The sequence below is a fragment of the Stenella coeruleoalba genome (assembly GCF_951394435.1).
Source record: "Stenella coeruleoalba genome assembly, chromosome: 1".
Lineage (NCBI taxonomy): Eukaryota > Metazoa > Chordata > Mammalia > Artiodactyla > Delphinidae > Stenella > Stenella coeruleoalba.
In genome coordinates this window covers 178,171,822-178,195,885 of record NC_137169.1, presented here as the reverse complement: position 1 = coordinate 178,195,885, position 24,064 = coordinate 178,171,822, and the positions used below count along the sequence as shown (strand labels likewise).

The window sequence follows — 24,064 nt, the reverse complement described above, 5'->3', positions numbered from 1 at the left end:
CCATGGCTCACGGGCCCAGCCACTCCACGGCATGTGGGATCTTCCCGGACCGGGGCACGAACGCGTGTCCCCTGCATCGGCAGGCGGACTCTCAACCACTGTGCCACTAGGGAAGCCCCTATTTTTTTCCTTTTGAATAAACTGCAATTACTATATTTCTGTTTCATACAACATTAGTACCATCCAGTAGAAATATAATGTGAACCATTTCTATAACTTTATATTTTCTAGTAGCCACATTACAAATTAAAAAGAAACAAGTAAAATTAATTTTAATAATTGTATTTAACCTACTGCATTCAAAATAATTATCATTTCAACTTGTAATCAGTATAAAAATTATTGAGATGTTGTACTCTCTTTTTTCTGTACTAAGACTTTGAAATTCAGTGTATATTGTATAATTACAGCACATCTTTATGTGGAGTTGCCACATTGCAAGTGCTTGTGCTTGATAGTCATTTGTGGAGAGGGGTTTGACATTGAAGATCTAGACAGTGACTATTACTTAAGGACATAAACTTCAAGTCAATGGGAAATTTTTATTTCCCTGGGACATCTAACAGTGCTTTGTAAACTTCATAGAAGTGAACCTTAAAAATTCCCTCGACCCCACTTCCTGATCTCATTTAACACCAACCCCACTGATTTTTTTTTTAACCTAAGTATCTTATTTATCCATTCTCTCTCTACTCTCAACACCCCAATCCAAGACACCATTGTAACTCAGCTGAATTACTGCAGTGCCCTCTTACCTGATCTGTCCACATCCACCCAGACCCTTCTAAACTTTCTCTACCCAATAACCAAGGTAATCTTTCAACATGTAAATCTGCTCATCGGATTCCTCTGCTTATAATGCTTCAGTGGCTTCCTGTCACTCTGAGGGTAAAGACAAACTATCCTAATATCATCTACAAATCTCTTCAAAGTTTTGCCTCTTCTTACCCACTCCAACCTTATCTTATACCTTTTCCACCTTATTCTGGTCTAGCTACAGTGGCCTTTTAGCCCCTCTCACCACTGAGCCTGTGTACATCCTAGTTAACTGCTACTCATCCTTCAGTTCTCAGATCAAGTTTGACTTTCTCAGGTGAGCCTTTCTTCTCTTCCTACAGGCTCTCCCAGCACTTCCTTGTTCTTCACTGGCCTTGTCAATTGCAGTTTTACATGTATGTGTTGCGGTTCAACAAGTATTTACTGAGTGTCTATTCTGTGCCAGGCACTGGCTTACAGCACTGAAGAGACTAAAATTCCTGCCCTCATGCATCTTACATTTGAGTGAGGTGAACTAGCACTGTGTCATGAAAAACATGGAACAGCCAGAAGAGGACAGGGCGGCGTAAGGGCAGTGGGAGCTGTGGTTTTAGATAGGATGGTCAGAAAGGCTTCACTGAAAAGGTGCCGTCTGAGAAAGACCTGAACGAGGTGAGAGAGCAAGCCGTACTGGTGTTTAGGGGAAGAGTGTTCCAGGCAGAGAAAATAGTACTGATACTTACTACTGTAAGTTTCGTTCTTAGTTCTTTCGGGAACAAAATATAGTGTGTTTGTTGTAGTATATACAAGTCTGCAATGGCCCTGGATGCTTTTCAGTATACTTTTATTTTATGACTTTATAATATGACTGTGTGTTGTATTTTAGAGACAAGAAAGAAATCAAGGAAGGCATTTTTTTTAAAAGAAGACTAACATTTATTATGCATCTACCCATTGTAAGCCATTTATTATGCTCACATAAGGGAAAAGATTACTGGTGTGAGGTGTGAAGCCCAGGGCAAAAGCCAGTGAGCTGCAGTGAGTGAGCGCGAGGGTCTAGTAGAAAGTGAGAAACGTAGAGAGGGCTGGATGGCATGGTGCCTTGAAAACCATTCCTCTGAAAAAGATCGGAAGGTAGGGGAGGGTTTTGAGCAAACAAGTGACATTTTCTGACTTGGGTTTTAAGTAGCTCTTCCTGACTACTGACCAGGGTATGTGGGGAAGCAAGCCTGGGGGTGGGGAGGGGCTGGTACCGAGGACTGAATCGAGGAGACCAGGTGAGAGATGAAGGTGGCTTGCATCAGGGTGTGAGGGAAGAGGTGGTGAGAAGTTGTCAGGCACTGTATGTGCAAGAGGAGTCAAGGATGATGACAAGGTTTTTGGCCTGACACTGGACACATGTAGTTGATAGTCTCTGAGATGGAAAATTATTAGTATTGTGTTCATAGCTCCTGGGGCTGCCATTTATATAGAATAGACTGCGCAGTGTAGCCTGTGGAGAAGGGCCAGAGGAGCGGGTTTTGAAGGAAGACCCTGAGTTCAGCTTTGGACATGTTTAGTTTTACCTGCCTGTTGGACAGCCACAGAGAATGTTAAGTTACGTAACATATACTAGCGTATATTTTCAGTTCAGACTGGAAGTGTAAGTTTGGGAGTTGTCAGTGTAGGGATATTTAAAGCATAGGTGAGATTACCAAGAGAGTGAATACAGATGCAGAAAAGAAGGGACCTATTTGGTGTTGAGGAGGAGCTAACAAAAGAAACTGAGAAGCAGCAGCGGGTGATTTAGGAGGAAACCTAGGTTAGTGTGAAATTCGATGAACCAAGTGAAAGACATTTTTAAGAAGGAAGGCGTGATCAGGTACAAAGTGGTGTTAATCATGTGCTTATTTGTTCATTGCTTGCCACTTCTGCTAGGTTTTAAGCTACATGAGGACACTTAGGTCGGATAATTTTGCTTTCACTATTTTATCTGTCTGGCATGTACTGGGAACTCAGTATTTAGAATGAGAAAATGAACAGTGTTTAGTAAATGTTTGTTCAATGAGAGAATGTCTTAAAAAATTGAAATAGGAACCCTTGGAAGAAATGCTGTAGCACCACAATATTCTGATGTATCCATCTCATATAATCATCAAGATTACATTAAATCTGGCAGCGTAAACAGGACTTTGTCATCTGGCAGAAAAATGTTTTCTAATTTATCCTGAGATATTTAAGACATACAACAAGGCATATGTAATGAGATGAACCTCTCATCTCAACCTTCAGCCTAAGCGGTACTGTTGAAGCCACTCTGCGTCCTCCCATATTCACCTCTCTTCCCTCCTCCTACCAAAGGAACCACTATCCAGTATTGATCTGTATCATTCCTGTGCATTTAGATACAGATTTTCTGTAAGTATATGTATCCCTTAGCAATATGTGCTTTTGCAGGTTTCAGATTTTTTTATGTAAGTGGTATCCTGTTTTTTTTCTTCTTTAGCTTCTTATGTCTAACATCATTGACTAGCATCCATGTTTATACTCTAGGGCATTAATTACTGAGTTGTAGCACATTAACATCCTTAAATTTATTAAATACTGCCAAATTGTTTTCCATGCTGTTTGTACAGATATTGTTTATTATGTGAAACTCTTGCTGTTGATAACTTTAACAGAAGATTTTTTAAGCCACGATGGTGGCCAATCTAATGTATTAGTCTCATTTATTAGCATAAAATGGTGTCTACCTTATTATGTATTTAGAATATTAACTTTACTAAAGAATGAATTATTTTTGTTAAATCCAAATTTAACCTCAGATATGAAAAGATAGTGTTATCACTGAACCCAGTAAATTTATCTTCATGTTTCTGCCCATTATACCAATGTTCATTCTACTTTATATATAATTTTATGTAAAACTTAAAAAACTATATATATATAATGAGACTATTAAAAAGATCTTTAGTTAAGTTACACTAAAACTGTTTCAATCAAAACTCATTATTATGTGTGAATATCCACATGTAACTTTATTTCAGGTGATGATTTATTCACATTTTCTGAAATAAAATGTGTTCTAAATTTGAGCTTTGAAGATTATAGATTCTGAATCCAACTATGTGGTTTAGTGATTTTTCTTGCAAATTGGTGATTGAACCACACAGGTCTCACTCAGTTTTCTACAATAGAGGCAATTTCTGAGTTATTTGAAACTTATTGAAATATATAACTCCTATTAATTCTGTTCCCTAAGTAGGTCCCTGTCATTCTTACCAGTTTGTGGCATTCTGTATTCCCAAGTCTTTCATATCAAGCAGAATTTGTTTAAACTTTTGTCCCTAAACTTATTCTTGACTTGTAGAAAGAAAGGGGCAGCTATAAGAAGCACAGTGGTTTTCTCAGAATAAAGCTGCTTATCTGCCTGTCTGTTACACTGTCTACCTCAGAATTGCTCAGGGAAAAAAGAAAAATTCCAAGCCTTTTATTTCCCTCTAAAAACTATTGGCCTTATCTTTGAGATGTTAAAAATTATTTTTTATTATATAGGGACTGGTCTTAGTCGTCAGTAAAATACTGGACAACGAAATCACATCTTGAAGTAAGCAGATCGGAAGCAAACATAATGCTAAGTCTGGTTTTTCTCCAACCTTGTATCACACTTGAAATTACCTCAGAGTGAAGGAAAACAAAAGAACAGATTTCGACACTTTCTTAGTTTTTTGTTTTATGGTAGAGAAGAATAGAAAAACATGTTCACCAATGAAAAGAATTTAATGGTAAAGGAAAAGTCCAGTAATTTTAAAAACTACTTAGTAGGAATATAATTACATGTTTGCTCTGGTTTTAGTTTTTAAGGTCCCCTGTCTGAATGATTTGTACCATTTATCCATTTTTAATACCAGTCAGAAACCTTCGAGTCATTCTTTTCCCTTCTCCCTGCATCCTCTTTCCTCTGTTCTCCAGTATCTCCGGTCGATTTTACTTCCTAAATAACTTTTCTCCCCTTCCCCTTCCCTATGAACTCTGAAGGTTGTTTATTAAAAGAGCACAGTGTTTTTTCAGGGCTGCTGCTCATTGGCTCTAGAAGTATGAACATTCCTTAGTGCCTGTACATGGTTGCTGGGCCTGAGACAGGTCTCAGCTCGATCTGTTATCTGTTTATACTGGTGGATCCCCCTTCATCTGAACACTTTGCCCTGATATTCCCATAGCTAGTGCTACAGAAATCCTACGAATCTTCACTTGCCCTTTGGCCCAAGCAGCATGGCCGAATTTGGAGGCTTCTATGGATAGTGTGATCCCTCTCACACAAAACCAGTCTTTTCATTCTTCTCCCCTCCTCCTAATAAGTAGCCATTTCTTAGTGATAGGGACTAGAAGGAAACACAATAATATGGTCGCTGGCACTGAAGTTATACTGATTACAAGGAAGGAGAAAAGTTAGTAGTTCCATCATCTGCACTCACCCTCTGTTAACATGTCCTTACAACTCTCACTTCCACAGAGTTGCTCACTGTCTTTTTGTTCTTGTTGTTCTTTAATTTAAACCAGTTTTGGGGGTAAATTTCCATGTACTTTGCTGCCTCTTTTTCTTTTTTAATCAGTGTCCAACATTCACAGCTCTCTGAATGGGTGCTCAGAAAATGCTTAATTACTTAATTTGACTTCCTTTAAAATTAATTTTAAAGCCCTTTGAATCCCAAAAGATAATTTTTAGTGGCAAAACGTAAAAGCAATGAGCCAGAAGAGATGCATTTTTGTTTCAGCTTTGCCATCTATAGATTGTGCCAGTAATACAACCTATTTCATATCTTCAGCCTTTCTTAAAAAAAAAAAAATGTGTGAAATAAGGGATTTTGGACTACTTGACCTTTAAAGTACCTTCTAGGGACTTCCCGGTGGCACAGTGGTTAAAGAATCCACCTGCCAATGCAGGGGACACGGGTTCAAGCCCTGGCCTGGGCAGATCCCACATGCCACAGAGCAACTAAGCCCGTGCACTTCAACTACTGAGCCCGTGTGCTTCAACTGCACTCTAGAGCCTGCATGCCGCGACTACTGAAGCCGCGAGCCACAGCTACTGAAGCCCATGCGCCGGGAGCTGGTTCTCCACAACGAGAGAAGCCACCGCAATGAGAAGCCTGCGCACTGCAACAAGGAGTAGCCCCCGCTCACCGCAACTAGAGAAAGCCCGCGCGCAGCAACAAAGACCGAACACAGCCAAAAATAAATAAATAAATTTTATTTAAATAAATAAATAAAATAAAATACCTTCTAGGTCTTTTGAGAAGTTCCTGGAAGTAGAATAATTTTGGGGGGTGACTTCAGAGTAAGAGCTTCAGTTAAGTGTAGCTGTCAATCAGTAATAAATAGGACTTTGACCAAAACTGCAGAAGTCTTAAGGAGGTGATAATTGTTGGGGGTGGTCATAAGTCAAGTTCTTAGAGATTGGGGGTCTCACTAGAACGTAAATTCCACAAGGGCAGAAACTTGTCTGCTCTTTTCACTGATGTATCTATAGTGCTTGAATAATACTTGTTCAGTATTTGCGTTTGATGAGTGACCATTCCAAGGCTTTATCCTGTACAGCCTACAGGCATATCGTCTTCCATTGTTTATCATGTTTGGAGTTATTTTTGCAAAAGTCTGTTACCCAGTCCAAGAATGTAACTTTTATAAAGTAACACTCATTCTATGGAAGCAGAATTTTTTTCCCCTCTGCCCACAATTCAGAACCATTTTCTTCCCTAGTATGAATTCTTCAGTGTTCAGTAAGGGCAAAAGTTTACAAGGGAAACACTCATTAATTTCAAGTATGAATTTTCTGGTATTTAGTTGAAGCTCAGCTCTTGTTAAAGTTTTCCCACATTTCTTATATGCATAGGTTGCCCCAGTATGATTTCTCTTCTGATTGTGAAGGGTTTTTTTCTTTTAGAAAGCTCTTACACATTTACAGGGCTTCCCTCCATTGTGAGTTCTTTCATGTCGAGGAAGCAAAGACTGTATTCTGAAGATTTTTCCATGTTTATTACATTCATAGGATTTTGGGGTTTTTTTTCTATTATGAATTCTCTGATGCTCTATAAAGCTTGTATTTCTCCTGGAGGCATTGCCACGTTCATTACGCCGATGGGGTTTCTCTTCAGAATGAGTGTTATGTTTTTCAACACAGGATGAGTTATGACACAAAGCTCTCTTGCAATCAGGCTTTCTCTCCAATAGCAATTCTCTGGTGATTTTGATCAGTCTTAAGTAAGGGGGGTGAACTGCGCTTGAAATCTGTCGTGTAGTCATTACGTTGAATAATGTTTACCTCTCTCATGAGGTTCCCAAGTGTTTATAAAGTGACAGGCTCTGACTGAAAGTCCTGTGATGTGTATTACATTCAAAGAAGAAAGTTCCACACTTTATCATTTGTTCTGGTAGGTCAATATAATAAGTCATTTAGATTATATCAATAAACATTAAATACAAAGGATAGATAAGGCCCTCCTGAATAACTGGGATGCACTAGAGATTGAGGAAGAATTCTGGTTAAATGAGGGAAAGTACATAATAGGTCATTCTGAATCTTATTAAAACTTTTCTGAAAAACTTACAATTGAGATATTTCTGACTATGTATAAAGAGCTTTCTCTATGCGAAATTTCTTCTGTATGCAAACAGCCTATAATCTTGGCAACATCCAAAATTCCAACATCAGGAATATCATAATTCTATCCTTGTTTTAATGAAAAGTATCATTTTCATTAGAATTAAAATGTAAAAATCCATGAATATAGTGGGAGGTTTGAAGAAAGCAAAGAAGACATGTGACTCTTCTTGTGGACTAGAAAAAGCTAGCTGTTTTGTCAGTTCATATTATTGCTGTTCCTTACTGCGAACTTCCTTTATATACAGTAAGGGCAGGCTTAGATTAGAACTAGGGAAGATAACTGTTGACTAGGAGAGTAGGTATATCACAGTATCAGTGGCAGAAGATAGCTTCTGCCTTTCTCTCTGATCTCCCTATAGAGGTGGCTTTAAGGTATTGGAAGGAGGGAGGTTGGGGGAGGAAAGAATGTGAGTACGTTACATTACGGAAGAGTGAGGTGGTGTTTTTGATTTAAATATTCCATTAGAATTATATAGTTTCAGGGCTTATTCTACCCATTAAGAATATAGGAATCGCGGTGAGCCCCTCATCTCAGGGTGAGCGCTCATCTATGGCTGAGACTTCTTTCCAAAGAGCCATACAGGCTGAATGCTAATGGCTGTATTATGCCCCGGTAAAGCTTCCAGCTTTGGAGCCTAGGAATGCCTCAGCAGCAGTCATCTTCTCACTCTGAGGGCCCCCACAGCCCACAGTCTTTTACAAATTCCATTGCTTTTTCTTTCCTTTGCCTCAGTCTCTGTCTACATGCTGGTCTATATTGGCCTTTTCTCTTCTTCTATCTATAGGTATCCCTACAACATCACCCTTAGAGCAGTGCTTTTAAAAGTGTTGGAACCTACAAGATGAAATTTAGATCAAGAATTTGACTTTACAGAACAAACCTACAAGACGTAAGAGAAGCTGTGGCTCCTGAGAAATTCAGTAGTTCTTTCATAGGGTAGGTGGTCATCAGTTGTGGTGTTTGCCTTCCCACGTGCTTCCAAAATAATCTGTTTAATGGCTCAAAATCAGTCCGTGAATATACTTTCAAATACACTTTTAATGACTATTAAGAAATCGCCTTTGTATATGTGAGTTACTGTTAGAAGATTTCTCTTCACTGCCTGATTTAAAAATTGAAGGTTGAATCCATTTGAACAAATTTTAAGAGGCATCAAGGCGGTTCTGTTTCATTTAGCCTTTGCTAAAACAGAGGCTTATTTACGCAGTGTACTCAACTTGAATCAGTCTTATTCATAAGTTAGACCCCCCAAAAAACGTCTTTTGAGTCACTAAGTTTACTTTAACTTTTTGGTGTTCGTGGGAAATGGATTAGTATAGAATAACTTGACCTGGCTGATAAGCTGTCAATACAAGATGATCTGGTAGGAGAATTTATTTCTTAGATTGTATAGTGTCACTTGGAGAAAGAATCTAGGTTCTGAGACAAAAAGAGGCAGAGACAAAGGGAAAAGCATCTTTTTTCTCACAGAGATATTTAGTGGCTATTGGGAGGTTGAGATGGGGCAGGGCAAAATTCCTTTAAGGCCAGTTAACCATAAATGCATGTCAAGGTTTAAGAAGAAAGTACTGGATGAGTTCCTGGAGTCCCAGTGCAATGCCTACTTCATAATCCATTAACTTGGTTTTTGTTTTCGTTGTTTTTTAAACTTTTTATTTTGAGGTAATTACAGTTTCACAGGAAGTTGCAAAAAATAGTACAAGGATCATTTTAGATTCACAATATCAAACCCAGGAAATGGATGTTTGTACAAGACATGTCTGTATAGTTCTGTGACGTTTTACCTTTTTTTTTTTTTTTTTTAATTTATTTTTGGCTGCGTCGGGTCTTCGTTGCTGCGTGTGGGCTTTCTCTAGTAGTGGCGAGCGGGGGCTACTCTTCGTTGCGGTGCACGGGCTTCTCATTGTAGTGGCTTCTCTTGTTGTGGAGCATGGTCTCTAGGCGCGTGGGATTCAGTAGTTGTGGCATGTGTGCTCAGTAGTTGTGGTGCACAGGCTTTAGAGCGCAGGCTCAGTAGTTGTGGCGCATGGGCTTAGCTGCTCTGCGGCATGCGGGATCTTCCCGGACCAGGGCTTGAACCCATGTTCCCTGCGTTGGCAGGCGGATTCTTAACCACTGCGCCACCAGGGAAGACCACGTTTTATCACTTGTGTAGATTTGTCTTATTGCTACCCCCATCCAGATACAGAACTATTCCATCACCACAAAAGATTTCTCATTTGTGCTACCCCTTTACAGTCACACCCATCCTACTCCCACCCTCATTCCCCACCATCCTTAACTCCTGGCAGCCACTATGCTGTTCTCTATCTTTATAGCCCTAGTTTGTTGTTGTCTTAGATGGGCTAGTAATGTAACATTGTTTCAAAGGGGAAATGTTTTCTGAAGCAGAGACTACTATCTTAAGTTTTTAAGAACCTGCTTGTTCTTATTTTTTAATTATAAGTTTCTTTAGGATGGAGGGCTCCGATGGAATTTTAACCTATTTGCTCCCAAGTAATGTGACTGGAGGTTCATTTAACTCCTGCCTTCTTTCAGTCTGCTTCAAACAGAGTTTTATTAAAGGGGAAAAGCATTTTTTCATTAAGCTAATGGTGTTGAAATGTCCCAAAAATTGAATGGATTTTTCAAAACGTCTTAGCATTTCTTAGTTGAGGAATCAGAAAAGCATTAAAAAAAATTTTAATGTAAAAAATAGGGCCACAATTCACTAATACCTTTGTCTGTGTTTCTTATCATAATAAATTATAATGATAAAGATAGGATCAAATGAGTTGATATGTCTAAAGCACTTAGAACAGTGCCTGGCACATAGTGATCTCTATGTTAGTTTTAACTATTATTTTTATTGCTGCTGTTAAGACATATGTTCTCAGGAAGAAAGGACTTTTTAAGCACAAAATCAGAAGATGAGATCACACAGAAAAGGACAGGTGTATTGGCTACTTTAAACAAACAAAAGCCAGCCCCCATATGCACATAAAGAAGATTGGGAAGATGTTTACATAGGTTTATTCGGGTGGTGGGTTTATAGGTGATTTACGGCCCCCTAACCCCCATTTTCTATTTAACAAATACATTTAGTGACCATAATTCCTCTTACAGTTGGGGAAATTAAAGTATAATATATAGAAAGGGAATTAAATATACCTAGTTTTGATATGACTCTTGTGAACTGACACTCAGTAGTGCTAGTATAAATGATTCAGTATTTCAGAAGGGCAGTTTGACAAGGATCAAGGCCTTGAAAGGTTCCTACTCTTTGACCTAGTGATTTCACTTCTAGGACTATATATTTAGGAAATGATCAGAAATGTCAGAAAAGGTGCAAGAATGTTCATTATAGTGTAACCTTATAATAGGAAAACGGCTTATCAAATGGCTTGATAAGTTTAATAACAATTTGTTAGAGACACTTTGATTATAGAATTAATATAAATATGGAAATTATATTAACTGGTTAAAAAACAAATTCAGAGTTGATGGATTTAAATCTAGGAATTTTGTCCTAAACTGTGACATCTTTATATGGTTGTATAAATAGGCTGTGATTTTTAGAAAGAACAAACATGTCTTCTAGAAGTTTGATGTTTTTAATATAGTTATTATATGTCATTTTATGTTAATATCTACCACTAAATATTTTCTGTCTCTACAGGGAGATAATGTGCAATGAGCGTGTATCTAGGCTGAGTATCAAGTACCAAAAATTTCTTTTACTGTAGAGTTGCTTCTGTCACTTTTTTTTTCCGTCAGTAATTTCGAATTTGAAAGTTGCAATTTAATTTTAGGTTTAAAAAAAGTAATTCATATCTTCAGAGCATTTACTGTTTATCTATTGTGTTAAAGTGATAATTTTCATCACTTTCTTCAGTATTCCCTGTCTCAATTGCTCAAGCCAGAAACTTGGGAATTGTAGTACTTCTGGATACGTCATTCTTAGCTTACACTGTGTGGATCCAGTTTTTGACCAAGTCCTGCCTACCTCCAAAATATCTTGAATATTTTACCAGTTTTTTTCAATATCCACTGACACTACCCTACTCAAGGAACATTACCTTTTTCTTGAAGCATTATAATATCATCACAACTGTTTCCTCAGTCTTCCCTTGAATCAATTCATTCTTTTTTGTTTCTATTTTATTTTAAAATTTTATTGAAGATATGCATATATCATGTTTAAGAAGCCATATATTTCCATAGGAGAACAAAATATAGCACTGTCCTGTTGCTCCCACCCTTCCAGCCTCCACCCTTGAGCCCCACGCCCATCCAAGTCTCTTTGTGTTTCTTATTTGGAGGAATTTGTATGTTTTTAAGATAATATGTCTAAATGCCTATTGCTTATGATTTTTCAATTTTGGTTATGATTTATTGATTCTCTACTATAGAAGATGATTTCAGTCTCTTATTTTCTCTTCCTCTCACATTTACACAATTTACTTCCTCCTCTTTCTGTGTAGTTATGTCACAATTTTGACATGAGTAAGTAATACTGGCTCAACCATTCTTTACAAGTGTAGAGAAAGCTAAAGAACAGTTGAGCCATGATTACTTACTTAAATTTTGTTTTCCTTGAGCTAAATAACTTACTTTAGCTTTCTCTACATTTGTCACTAATTTTTCTGCCAGACGTGAATGTAGTGAGTGTGTTTTCTCAATGTGTTCAAACACTCCAGATATTGCTTCATCTTTCAGAGATGTCTCTTCGAATTTCCATCCTTGCTACTTACCATCTGGACTGTTGTTCTTAAGGTCTGCTCATTGCTTTGTCCCAGGATCTCCCTTTACTGTTTATCTGGGAATTTCCAATATTTTCTTTCTATGTTGGTTCCTCGGTTTCCTGGATCTTGTCTTCCTTTTTCTTTGCTAGTTTGTTTTGATGGAACACATATTCTACTAGCTCTCTGGTAATAGGTGCATATAAGGCAAATTCTCTGAGACTTTCATGTCTGAAAATGTCTGTGGTATACTTTCATACTTAATTGATATTTTTGTTGGATAAAGAATTCTAGGATTTTGAAGGCTTTGTTTCAGTTGTCTTTTAACTTCTAGGGTTGCTATTGAGATTTCTGACACCTTCTGATCCCTAGTTTTCTGTAGGTGATCTGTTTTTGTTTCGTTCTGTTTTTGAACTGATAGACTTTATTATTTCTTTGTCTCCAATGTGCTACAGGTTTTTGATGCTAGGCCTTGGTTTGAGTCTTCTTTTTCTTTTCTTTCTTTCTTTTTTTTTTTTTTTTTTAATCTTTTGTAATGGGCATTAGACAGGTCTTTTGTCCTTCAAGTTCTGGAGGTATTTTCTTGAATTAGCATTTTTTTTTTTTTTGATAAGTTACTTTCCTCTATTTTCTCTGTATTCTCTTAAAATTCTTTTTATTATTCAGAAGTTGACTGGATTTGACTGAAGTTGACTCTTCTAATTAACATAATATTTTTGCTCCTACTTTTAGCTTATTGTTTAAAAGATATTATCACCTTTATCTCACAACTCTTCTGTTGATTTTTTAAATTTCTTGTATTATATTTTCATGTCCAAAAGTTTTGTTTTCTAAATATTTCTTATTTGTATCCTTCTGTTTTTGCCATTTAATGGGAGAAATATCTGTCTTAAAGTAATAATTATATGGTTTTGTCCTTTTCTTTTCTCAGTTTTCTTTTGTTCTCTGACCTAACTTGATTTCTTCAGAGGTTTTTCTTTTTTCCTATGGATTCTGTCTCTTTCTGGTGGTGGTGGTTGTATTACAGCAGGGTTCTTAACCTATTTTGAACCTTGAACCCTTTTGGCAAACTGAAGCTTCTGGAACTGAACGCTTCTTTAATATCAAAGGAAATCAGTCCTAATAAGATACACTTATTAAAATATTTTTAAAAATTGTTCTATGGCAATATATGTGCCTCCTTATTAACATATTAAGTAAGATTTATAGGTGATGAGATTACAACTTCAAAGTAGTGATGAGGGTGAATGATATTTTTGAGATATCTGTACCAGTTGTAATGTGCTATGAAAATATCTGTGATTTTTATTAGTGACAAAGTCACATGTATTGACAATTCTTCTATAATTTGTAGCCTGCATGTATAATTAAAAGGAACGTCATTTCATTTAGAGGTTAGTGTAAAACAAAAATTTAATTTTTTTTTTTTTACATCCAAGTTCTTGTGCCCTTTGAATTCTATTGATAGACCCTGTGGGGGATCAAACACCCCTTTATTAGAGGTTTCTTCAAATACCTGGGGTCGTTGGCTGTCAGCTCAAAGATTGAGATACTAGAAAGCTGATTGGAAGCTCTGAATGAATGACTGGGGCTTGACAACTAGTGGGCTTCACTCTATGTTGTGGGATGCTCAGCTTTCATTGTTTGTAGATAGATTTTTCCTCTTGGGATTCAAACCTCTTGAAAGAAGAACCCATCATTCTGCATATGGAGTATAAGTCTAATTATCTGTGTTCACATAGACAAGTAATTTTGCCCTCTTATATTCTAATAAAATTTCCTTTTGTGTTTTAACTGAATGGTTATGCTATTAAATGTGTTCATATTAAATAAAACAGTTCTGGGAAAGTGCACAACTGTCTTTAATGCTTTGAAACCATTAATGCAACAGGAAAACTGGGCTATTTCCTGAATTTATATTTAATTTTCAACTTAATTTTTCAGGAGCTTTCAAGTTGTGGATGGAATAAAAAGGAAAAATACAGTTCTGCACCAAATGCGGTTGCCTTTACAAGAAGATTTAATCATGTGAGTTGCTTATAAAATTTTGATATTTAGTTTCTGAAATTCAGTTTCTCAGTTTATAATTTTCATTAAGAAATAGCTTTAAGTTTTTACATCAATTCTAGAGCATTTTCAGCCAATATCTCTTCAAATATTGTCTCTGCATGATCTCTGTTTTTTTCCTTCTGTAATTCCTATTGGAAATTTACTGGAACTTGACATTCTTTCCTACTTGTATCTTAACCTTTCATATTTCATCTATCCCTTTGTGCTCTGTTCTGCATGATTTCCTCAGATCTATATTTCAGATCACTAATTCTTTTCAGATGTGTCAAATCTGTTTCAAATCTGTGTGCTTTTACACTAGTGTCATTTTTTTTCTTATTTTTAAAATTTCTTAAATCATTTTCAACTTTTTATTTTATAATTTCTGTTATTATCCAAAGTCCTGGGAGTACTAATTCTCTGTATCTGCTGATCCTTACTCAAAATGGTTTGTTTTCTTATGATTTTGTAATTTTGAATTGAGAGCTCATGTTCATTTAAGCTTTAGCTGTGGGAATTTTGCTGCTGCCTAGATTGAGGGTGTATACTGTCTAAGAGGCATTTTGTTTGCTTTTGCCAATACCAAGGGCTATTACAGAAGTAGGACTATTTTTTTATGTTATGTGTTTTGGTTGGGGAACATCTGTACTGAAAGTTTAAGCTCCAAATCCAATTAAGGGCAAGTTACAAATTCTTGTGAAAGGCTTAATTTTCTCCTTCTTCTGTGTCATCTCCCTCTGTCAGTAGGTGAATTGTTTAGTCTACTTTTTCACCAAAATTGTAGCCCTTTGAAGATCCCTTAAATAGGAACAGACAGGGGACGGTAGAGGTGTGAGGCCTTATATTATGACTTTGAAGGAGTATTAAATCCCTAGTCCCTATGCTCTTGACAGGAAATCTTCCAAGGACAGCTGTAGTACCCTCTCCTTTTTTGCCTTTATTTCCTTTTTTTTTTTTTTTTCCACCTCTAGTGAAATCTTTTCTTTTCCTTTCAAGTTAGTTATACACTTTTTTAAAAATGGTTGGGGTTTAAAAATGGGGTTTATAGCAAATAGTTTCTCAAGTTATTTGGTTCACTGTATACCCAAAATGGAAATGAGTTAAAGTTTTTTTTTTAATTAGATTAAACCATTATTAAGGGGCCTAGACAAACATGTCTTATACTGAATTCCTTATTTAAGCTATTTAGAAGTTTTAAAATTTTTCTGAGGTGGTCAGAATTTATCATCACAGTAAAACTTTTTTCTTCGCCATACAAAAACATTGTAACAATACCCATAAATTTGACTTTAGATTTTTAAGCACTCATATTCTTCTCTTTTTTTTTCATATTATTCTTAAGTAAGCCAAAAGGTTGTTAGAGTCAAATATGTCACAGTGTACCAAAAGCTCTTATGCTAATCAAGATTACAGTTGATCTGTAATAAGCTCCATTACTTAGTTATTCCATTACTGTCATTTTCTCCTAGGAGGGTGTTAGGAAATCTGAAGGTAGCAAATTACAAAGGAAGTTACAGAGAGTCTTATTTTTAAAATGAGTTTCTTGTAGGACTTCCTTGGTGGCGCAGTGGTTGAGAGTCCGCCTGCCAATGCAGGGGAGACGGGTTCGTGCCCCGGTCTGGGAAGATCCCACATGCCGCAGAGCGGCTAGGCCTGTGAGCCATGACCTCTGAGCCTGTGCATCCGGAGCCTGTGCTCTGCAACAGGAGAGGCCACAACAGTGAGAGGCCAGCATACTGCAAAAAAAAAAAAAAAGAGTTTCTTGTAGATAGCATATAGTTGGGTCTTCCTTTTTTTTGGTCTGGTCTGACAATCTCTGCTTTTCAATTTAGACCTAGAAAAAAATGCAAAGAGAGTTTCTGTATATCCCTAACCTCCCCTAATCTTAACATCTTAGGTAAGTATAATATAGCTATCAGAGCCTGGAAATTAACATGGGTACAATACCATTAACTAAACTAAGGGCCCTATTCAAATTTCTTCAGTATTCCCACCAATATCCTTTTTGTTGTTCCAAGATACCATTTTGGATCCCACATTGCATTTAGTTGTCACTAATTCCAACAAAAGAGTTATTTTGGAGTCTGTTTCTTTTTAATGCTTTTTCTCTTAACAGTCAACTTTGAATCTGTTTCTTTGTGTGTCTGGTAATTTTTTCAATTGTATTGTCATCATTATGGATAATATGTTATAGAGATTCTGGATTTTGTTGTCTTCTTTAGAAAATTATTGATTTTTATTTTATCAGGCAGTTAACTTGGCTGGACTCAAAGTCTAAATTCTGTCTCTCCTTGGAGAACATATTTCTCCTTGGAGAAGTCTTTCCAGATTTTATCTTTGTTTGGGCTTCTTCGAGTTTCCCTTGCATGTGCACAATTGCATGGTCAGCCAGAGATTTGGATGGAATTTTTTTTTTTTTTTTTTTTTTTTGTGGTACGCAGGCCTCTCACTGTTGTGGCCTCTCCCATTGCGGAGCACAGGCTCTGGACGCGCAGGCTCAGCGGCCATTGCTCATGGGCCTAGCCGCTCCGTGGCATGTGGGATCTTCCCGGACTGGGGCACGAACCCATGTCCCCTGCATCGGCAGGCGGACTCTCAGCCACTGTGCCACCAGGGAAGCCCCTGGATGGAGTTTTTATATAGATTTGGGGGATTTTTCTCGCCTTTCCAGAATTTCCCCGCTCACTTTCTAGCCAATTGTCCTCTGACTTTCAAAGCCATTAAGACTGTGGTCTTCTGCTTGAGTTTCTGGTGCTCCACATTGTAACTGGTGAATGTCCTCAGACAATAAACTTTATAAGTGCAGTTCTCACCCAGTGCATCTTACTTTTTCCAAAGATCTGTTCTCCAGTTTCTGCCTTCTTTTGGTTCCTCTCTTGTGCTTTTAATAGTTGTTTTTATAATTTGTAATTATAATCAGATGAGCATTTCCAAAGATACCTGCTTCTCCACATTACCAGAAATGGAACTGTCCCCCATCCTTTTAAAACTATGATTTTTTATTAATTATCGAAACAGTAACATACATTGCAGGGAAACTGTAACAAGGTAGAAATTTATTAAAAGGTGCGGGGAGAAATCACCCTGAGGTGACTGTTGTTAACATTTTTAGTATATATTCTTCCATTCTTTATTTTTTTACTAATCTCATAGAAATAATGCTGTACGTGTAATTTACAGTCCTATTGTCTTAACATACCATGAAATGTTATTGTATCATAAAATCATTTTGAAAACATTTTAAGTATCTGTATAATCTCCTATGACTTGACTCTTTCATAATTTTAATAATCACTCTATTTTGGCTATTTCTCTGATAACTTGTATTCATGCCTTCTGGCCAGTGGCTTCCTGATTTTTTTTTTTATTGGGGGAAGGGTTGTCTAAGTTTCTTTTAAATGTTACCTTTTGATAATCGGAAATTTGACTAATAATTGGGAATTAATGTTTTTAGGAATGATAATGATTTTAGGTTATGTTTATAAAAATACTCCTTTTAGAAAATATTTATAGATGCAATTATATATTGTCCATGATTTGCTTCACAGTATTAATGGGGCACTTGAGGGTAGAGTGAGGGTGGAGGTGAGAAAGCTTGGCCATATCTTGGTTGTTGAAGCCAGTTGATGTGTACTGGGGACTTCAGTACTATCATCTGTTAGTTCAGTATACATTTAAAGATTTCCATGATAAAAAATTAAGAAACTGTCTTTAAAAGCTTAACATATGTTTGGCTGCAAATAAAAGGTTTTCATAATGCTTTTATATGATTATAAAACCCTGAATAAAGCAACTAGAGTTAAAAATAGCCTATGAATAAAATTTTTCCAGGATTTACTTCTTAATGAAATATTTGATACATTTTTAAGAATGTGTTAAATGTTTGTTTGAATCTTATGAAATTGCCAATGTTTGACCATGTTTAGGCTACAAAACTGGCAAGTTCGTATGGTTAATCTAATATATATTAGGAAATATTCTGATAAACAACTGTGAATTCACCACCTAAACTAAGAAATAGAATATTACCAAAACTGTTGAAGTATTTTACATATTCTTTGTTCTATCCTCAATTAAGGGGGGTAACCATTATCTAAAAATTTTTATTTTCTTCTATCTTTTGTATTTTTTTAAACTTGATTTAAAAAAAATTTTAACTCGTCTCATAATTCCCATATATATAGATTTACCAGAAATATTTGTACCCCTAAACAGCATGTTGTATATCTTGCTTGTTTTTCATCTTTGAAAAATATATCATCAGACTATATGTAGTCTTCTCTGGATGCCTTTTTTCACTTGTGTGTTTCTCTGCCATATCCATGGTCATGTATGTAGCTCTCGTTCATTGTACTTTCAGTGCTATCTTCTAGCGTTTCATTGCATGAATGTATCAGAAAGAATTTATTATTCTTTTGAGGATGGACATGAGATGTGTCTCCTAATTTTTTGCTGTTATGAAGTATGTTGCTCTGAATATTCTAAGAGTCTTTTTGGTACCCATGTGCAGTAGTTTCTTAGGCAGCGGCTTTCAAACTTTTTGACTATGACCCACAATAAGATGAAATATTTTACATTTCAACCCAATACAGAAATTAAAGTTTTCTGAAATAATATTTACTTGTATTAGATGATATGTACTTTGATCTTTCTCTGCAAAAAAAAAGCAGTTGAAAAACATTGCTGCTTAGACTTACTAAACTGATACCATAAAGTGGGTGAAAAACACTGATTTGTTTGAAAAAATATGTGCCTAGATGTAAAATTTGTGTCATAAAGAGTATATCCATGTTTAACTACACAAGACAGTGTCTAATTTTTTTTCCAAAATGATGGTACCAAATTTGCATTGAGCTTTCATTACTGCATATCCTTGTCAACATTTGGTATCATCAAACTTTGCAATCTGGTATAAAATGACTTCAGCTTTCATTCTCATTCAACTAAATATTTATTAAGCTCCTACATTGGTCTTGATGTTTGGGATATATTAGTGAATAAGAAAAACAGAGACCACTCTCTTCGTGTACCTTTTCATTCTAGTTCTTCCTAATTTTAATTTCACATATTTCTTTTTTCATTTTCAGAAGTTCTATCATTTTCAGATCTCTCCAGTCATTTGTATTATTCTCTTATTTCCTACTTTAAATCACTTATTGTAAAATAAAACATGGATACAAAAAAACACACAAAACAAATATATGGTTTAATGAAGTTTTACTAACTACTCTACAAACTCCTCCAAGTGCCTCATCTCAGTCCACACCCTTTCTTCTTCCAGCAATACCCACTGTCTTGACTTTTATAGTTCCCACTGTCTGGTGTTTTGTGGTTTTATCACATAAATGTGATCGCTAGTTTAACCTTGCCAGTATTTTTTAATTTGTTAAATGTTTACCACTATTTTTTTTGAATTTTTGAATTTTATTTTATTTATTTTTTTATATAGCAGGTTCTTATTAGTCATCAGCTTTATACACATCAGTGTATAAACTTCAATCCCAATCGCCCAATTCAGCACACCACCATCCCCACCCCACCATGGCTTTCCCCCTTGGTGTCCATACATTTGTTCTCTACATCTGTGTCTCAACTTCTGCCCTGCAAACCGGTTCATCTGTATCAGTTTTCTACGTTCCACATACATGCGTTAATATACGATATTTGTTTTTCTCTTTCTAACTTACTTCACTCTGTATGACAGTCTCTAGGTCCATCCACGTCTCAACAAATGACTCAATTTCATTCCTTTTTATGGCTGAGTAATAATCCATTGTATATATGTACCACAACTTCTTTATCCATTCGTCTGGCGATGGGCGTTTAGGCTGCTTCCCTGACGTGGCTATTGTGAAGAGTACTGCAGTGAACATTGGGGTGCATGTGTCTTTTTGAATTATGGTTCTCTCTGGATATATGCTCAGTAGTAGAATTGCTGGATCATATGATAATTCTATTTTTAGTTTTTTAAGGAAACTTCATACTGTTCTCCATAGTGGCTGTATCAACTTACATTCCCACCAACAGTGCAAGAGGGTTCCCTTTTCTCCACACCCTCTCCAGCATTTGTTGTTTGTAAATTTTCTGATGATGCCCATTCTAACTGGTGTGAGGTGATACCTCATTGTAGTTTTGATTTGCATTTCTCTAATAATTAGTGATGTTGAGCAGCTTTTCATGTGCTTCTTGGCCATCTGTATGTCTTCTTTGGAGAAATGTCTATTTAGGTCTTCTGCCCATTTTTGGATTGGGTTGTTTGTTTCTTTGATATTGAGCTGCATGAGCTGTTTATGTATTTTGGAGATTAATCCTTTGTCCATTGCTTCATTTGCAAATATTTCTCCCATTCTGAGGGTTGCCTTTTCATCTTGTTTATGGTTTCCTTTGCTGTGAAAAAGCTTTGAAGTTTCATTAGATATGATTTGTTTATTTTTGTTTTTATTTCCATTACTTTAAGAGGTGGATCAAAAAGATCTCACTGTGATTTATGTCAAAGAATATTCTTCCTATGTTTTCCTGTAAGAGTTTTATAGTGTCTGGTCTTACATTTAGGTCTTGAACCCATTTTGAGTTTATTTTTGTGTATGGTGTTAGGGAGTGTTCTAATTTCATTCTTTTACATGTAGCTGTCCAGTTTTCCCAGCACCACTTATTGAAGAGACTGTCTTTTCTCCATATCCTTGCCTCCTTTGTCATGGATTATTTGACCATAGGTGTGTGGGTTTATCTCTGGGCTTTCTGTCTTGTTCCATTGATCTATGTTTCTGTTTTTGTGCCAGTACCATATTGTCTTGATTACTGTAGCTTTGTAGTATAGTCTGAAGTCAGGGAGTCTGATTCCTCCAGCTCCATTTTTTTACCTCAAGACTGTATTGGCTATTCGGGGTCTTTTGTGTCTCCATAGAAATTTTAAGATTTTTTTTCTCCTAGTTCTGTAAAAAATGCCATTGGTAATTTGATAGGGATTGTATAGAATCTGTAGATTGCTTTGGGTAGTATAGTCATTTTCGCAATATGGATTCTTCCAATCCAAGAACATGGTGTATCTCTCCATCTGTTGGTATCGTCTTTAATTTCTTTCATCAGTGTCTTATAGTTTTCTGCATACAGGTCTTTTGTCTCCCTAGGTAGGTTTATTCCTGGATGTTTTATTCTTTTTGTTGCAGTGGTAAATGGAAGTGTTCCCTTAATTTCTCTTTCAGATTTTTCATCATTAGTGTAGAGGAATGCAAGAGATTTCTTTGCATTAATTTTGTGTCCTGCAACTTTACCAAATTCATTGATTAGCTCTAGTAGTTTTCTGGTGGCATTTATAGGATTCTCTATGTATAGTATCACGTCATCTGCAAACAGTGACAGCCTTTCTTCTTCTTTTCCCATTTGTATTCCTTTTATTTCTTTTCCTTCTCTGATTGCCATGGCTAGGACTTCCAAAACTATGCTGAATAATAGTGGTGAGAGTGGACATCCTTGTCTTGTTCCTGATCGTAGAGGAAATGCTTTCAGTTTTTCACCATTGAGAATGATGTTTGCTGTGGGTTTGTCATACATGGCCTTTATTATGTTGAGGTAGGTTCCCTCTCTGCCCACCTTCTGGAGCATTTTTATCATAAATGGGTGTTGAATTTTGTGCATCTGTTTTCTGCATCTGTTAAGATGATCATATGGTTTTTATTTCTTCAATTTGTTAATATGGTGTATCACATGGATTGATTTGTGTATATTGAAGAATCCTTGCATCCCTGGGATAAATCCCACTTGATCATGGTGTATGATCCTTTTAATGTGTTGTTGGATTCTGTTTGCTAGTATTTTGTTGAGGATTTTTGCATCTATATTCATCAGTGATATTGGTCTGTAATTTTCTCTTTTTGTAGTATCTTTCTCTGATTTTGGTATCAGGGTGATGGTGGCCTCATAGAATGAGTTTGGGAGTGTTTCTTCCTCCACAGTTTTTTGGAAGAGTTTGAGAAGGATGGGTGTTAGCTCTTCTCTAAATGTTTGATAGAATTCACCTGTGAAGCCATCTGGTCTGGGACTTTTGTTTGTTGGAAGATTTTTAATTCCAGTTTCAATATCAGTGCTTGTGATTGGTCTGTCCATATTTTCTATTTCTTCCTGGTTCAGTCTTGGAAGGTTATACCTTTCTAAGATTTTGTCCATTTCTTCCAGGTTGTCCATTTTGTTGGCATAGAGTTGCTTGTAGTAGTCTCTTAGGATGCTTTGTATTTCTGCGGTGTCTGTTGTAACTTTTCCTTTTTCATTTCTAATTTTATTGATTTGAGTCCTCTCCCTCTTTTTCTTGATGAGTCTGGCTAATGGTTTATCAGTTTTGTTTATCTTCTCAAAGAACCAGCTTTTAGTTTTATTGATCTTTGCTCTTGTTTTCTTTGTTTCTATTTCATTTATTTCTGCTCTGATCTTTATGATTTCTTTCCTTCTGCTAACTTTGGGTTTTGTTTGTTCTTCTTTCTCTAGTTCCTTTAGGTGTAAGGTTAGATTGTTTATTTGAGATTTTTCTTGTTTCTTGAGGTAGGCTTGTATAGCTATAAACTTCCCTCTTAGAACTGCTTTTGCTGCATCCCATAGGTTTTGCATCATCGTGTTTTCATTGTCATTTGTCTCTAGGTATTTTTTGATTTCCTCTTTGATTTCTTCAGTGATCTCTTGGTTATTTAGTAATGTATTTTTTAGCCTCCATGTGTTTCTGTTTTTTACATTTTTTTCCCTGTAATTCATTTCTAATCTCATAGCGTTGTGGCCAGAAAAGATGCTTGATATGATTTCAATTTTCTGAAATTTACTGAGGCTTGATTTGTGAACCAAGATGTGATCTATCCTGGAGAATGTTCCGTGTGCACTTGAGAAGAAAGTGTAATCTGCTGTTTTTGAATGGAATGTCCTATAAATATAAATTAAATCTATCTGGTCTGTTGTGTCATTTATAGCTTCTGAAAATGAAGCTTTAAAATGAAATTTATTTTCATTTTGGATGATCTGTCCATTGGTGTAAGTGAGGTGTTAAAGTCCCCCACTATTATTGTGTTACTGTCGATTTCCTCTTTTATAGCTGTTAGCAGTTGCTTAATGTATTGAGGTGCTCCTCTGTTGGGTGCATGTATATTTATAATTGTTATATCTTCTTCTTGGATTGATCCCTTGATCATTATGTAGTGTCCTTCCTTGTCTCTTGTAACATTCTTTATTTTAAAGTCTAGTTTATGTGATATGAGTATAGCTACTCCAGCTTTCTTTTGATTTCCATTTGCATGGAATATCTTTTTCCATCCCCTCACTTTCAGTCTGTATGTGTCCCTAGGTCTGACGTGGGTCTCTTGTAGACAGCATATATATGGGTCTTGTTTTTGTATCCATTCAGCAGGCCTGTGTCTTTTGGTTGGAGCATTTAATCCATTCACGTTTAAGGTAATTATTGATGTGTATGTTCCTTCGACCATTTTCTTAATTGTTTTGTGTTTGTTTTTGTAGGTCCTTTTCTTCTCTTGTGTTTCCCACTTAGGGAACTTCCTTTAGCATTTGTTGTAGAGCTGGTTTGTTGGTGCTGAATTCTCTTAGCTTTTGCTTGTCTGTAAAGCTTTTGATTTCTCCTTTGAATCTGAATGAGATGCTTGCCAGGTAGAGTAATTTTGGTTGTAGGTTCTTCCCTTTCATCAGTTTAAGTATATCATGACACTCCCTTCTGGCTTGTAAAGTTTCTGCTGAGAAATCAGCTGTTAACCTTATGGGAGTTCCCTTGTATGTTATTTGTCGTTTTTCCATTGCTGCTTTCAATAATTTTTCTTTGTCTTTAATTTTTGCCAATTTGATTACTCTGTGTCTCTGCGTGTTTCTCCTTGGGTTTATCCTGTATGGGACTCGCTGCGCTTCCTGGAC

The 24,064-nt window shown here is 36.3% G+C and overlaps 1 protein-coding gene across 3 annotated transcripts in view; it reads left to right on the top strand.

Moving 5' to 3' along the window:
• Positions 1-24,064, top strand: part of RALGPS2 (Ral GEF with PH domain and SH3 binding motif 2) — a 163,904-nt gene that overhangs the window by 47,736 nt on the left and 92,104 nt on the right. For all 3 annotated transcript variants that reach the window (XM_079929852.1, XM_079929854.1, XM_079929853.1), the window contains exon 5: positions 14,066-14,149. In XM_079929852.1, coding sequence (XP_079785978.1) covers positions 14,066-14,149 — 84 coding nt within the window. The remainder of the gene's footprint in view (positions 1-14,065; positions 14,150-24,064) is intronic.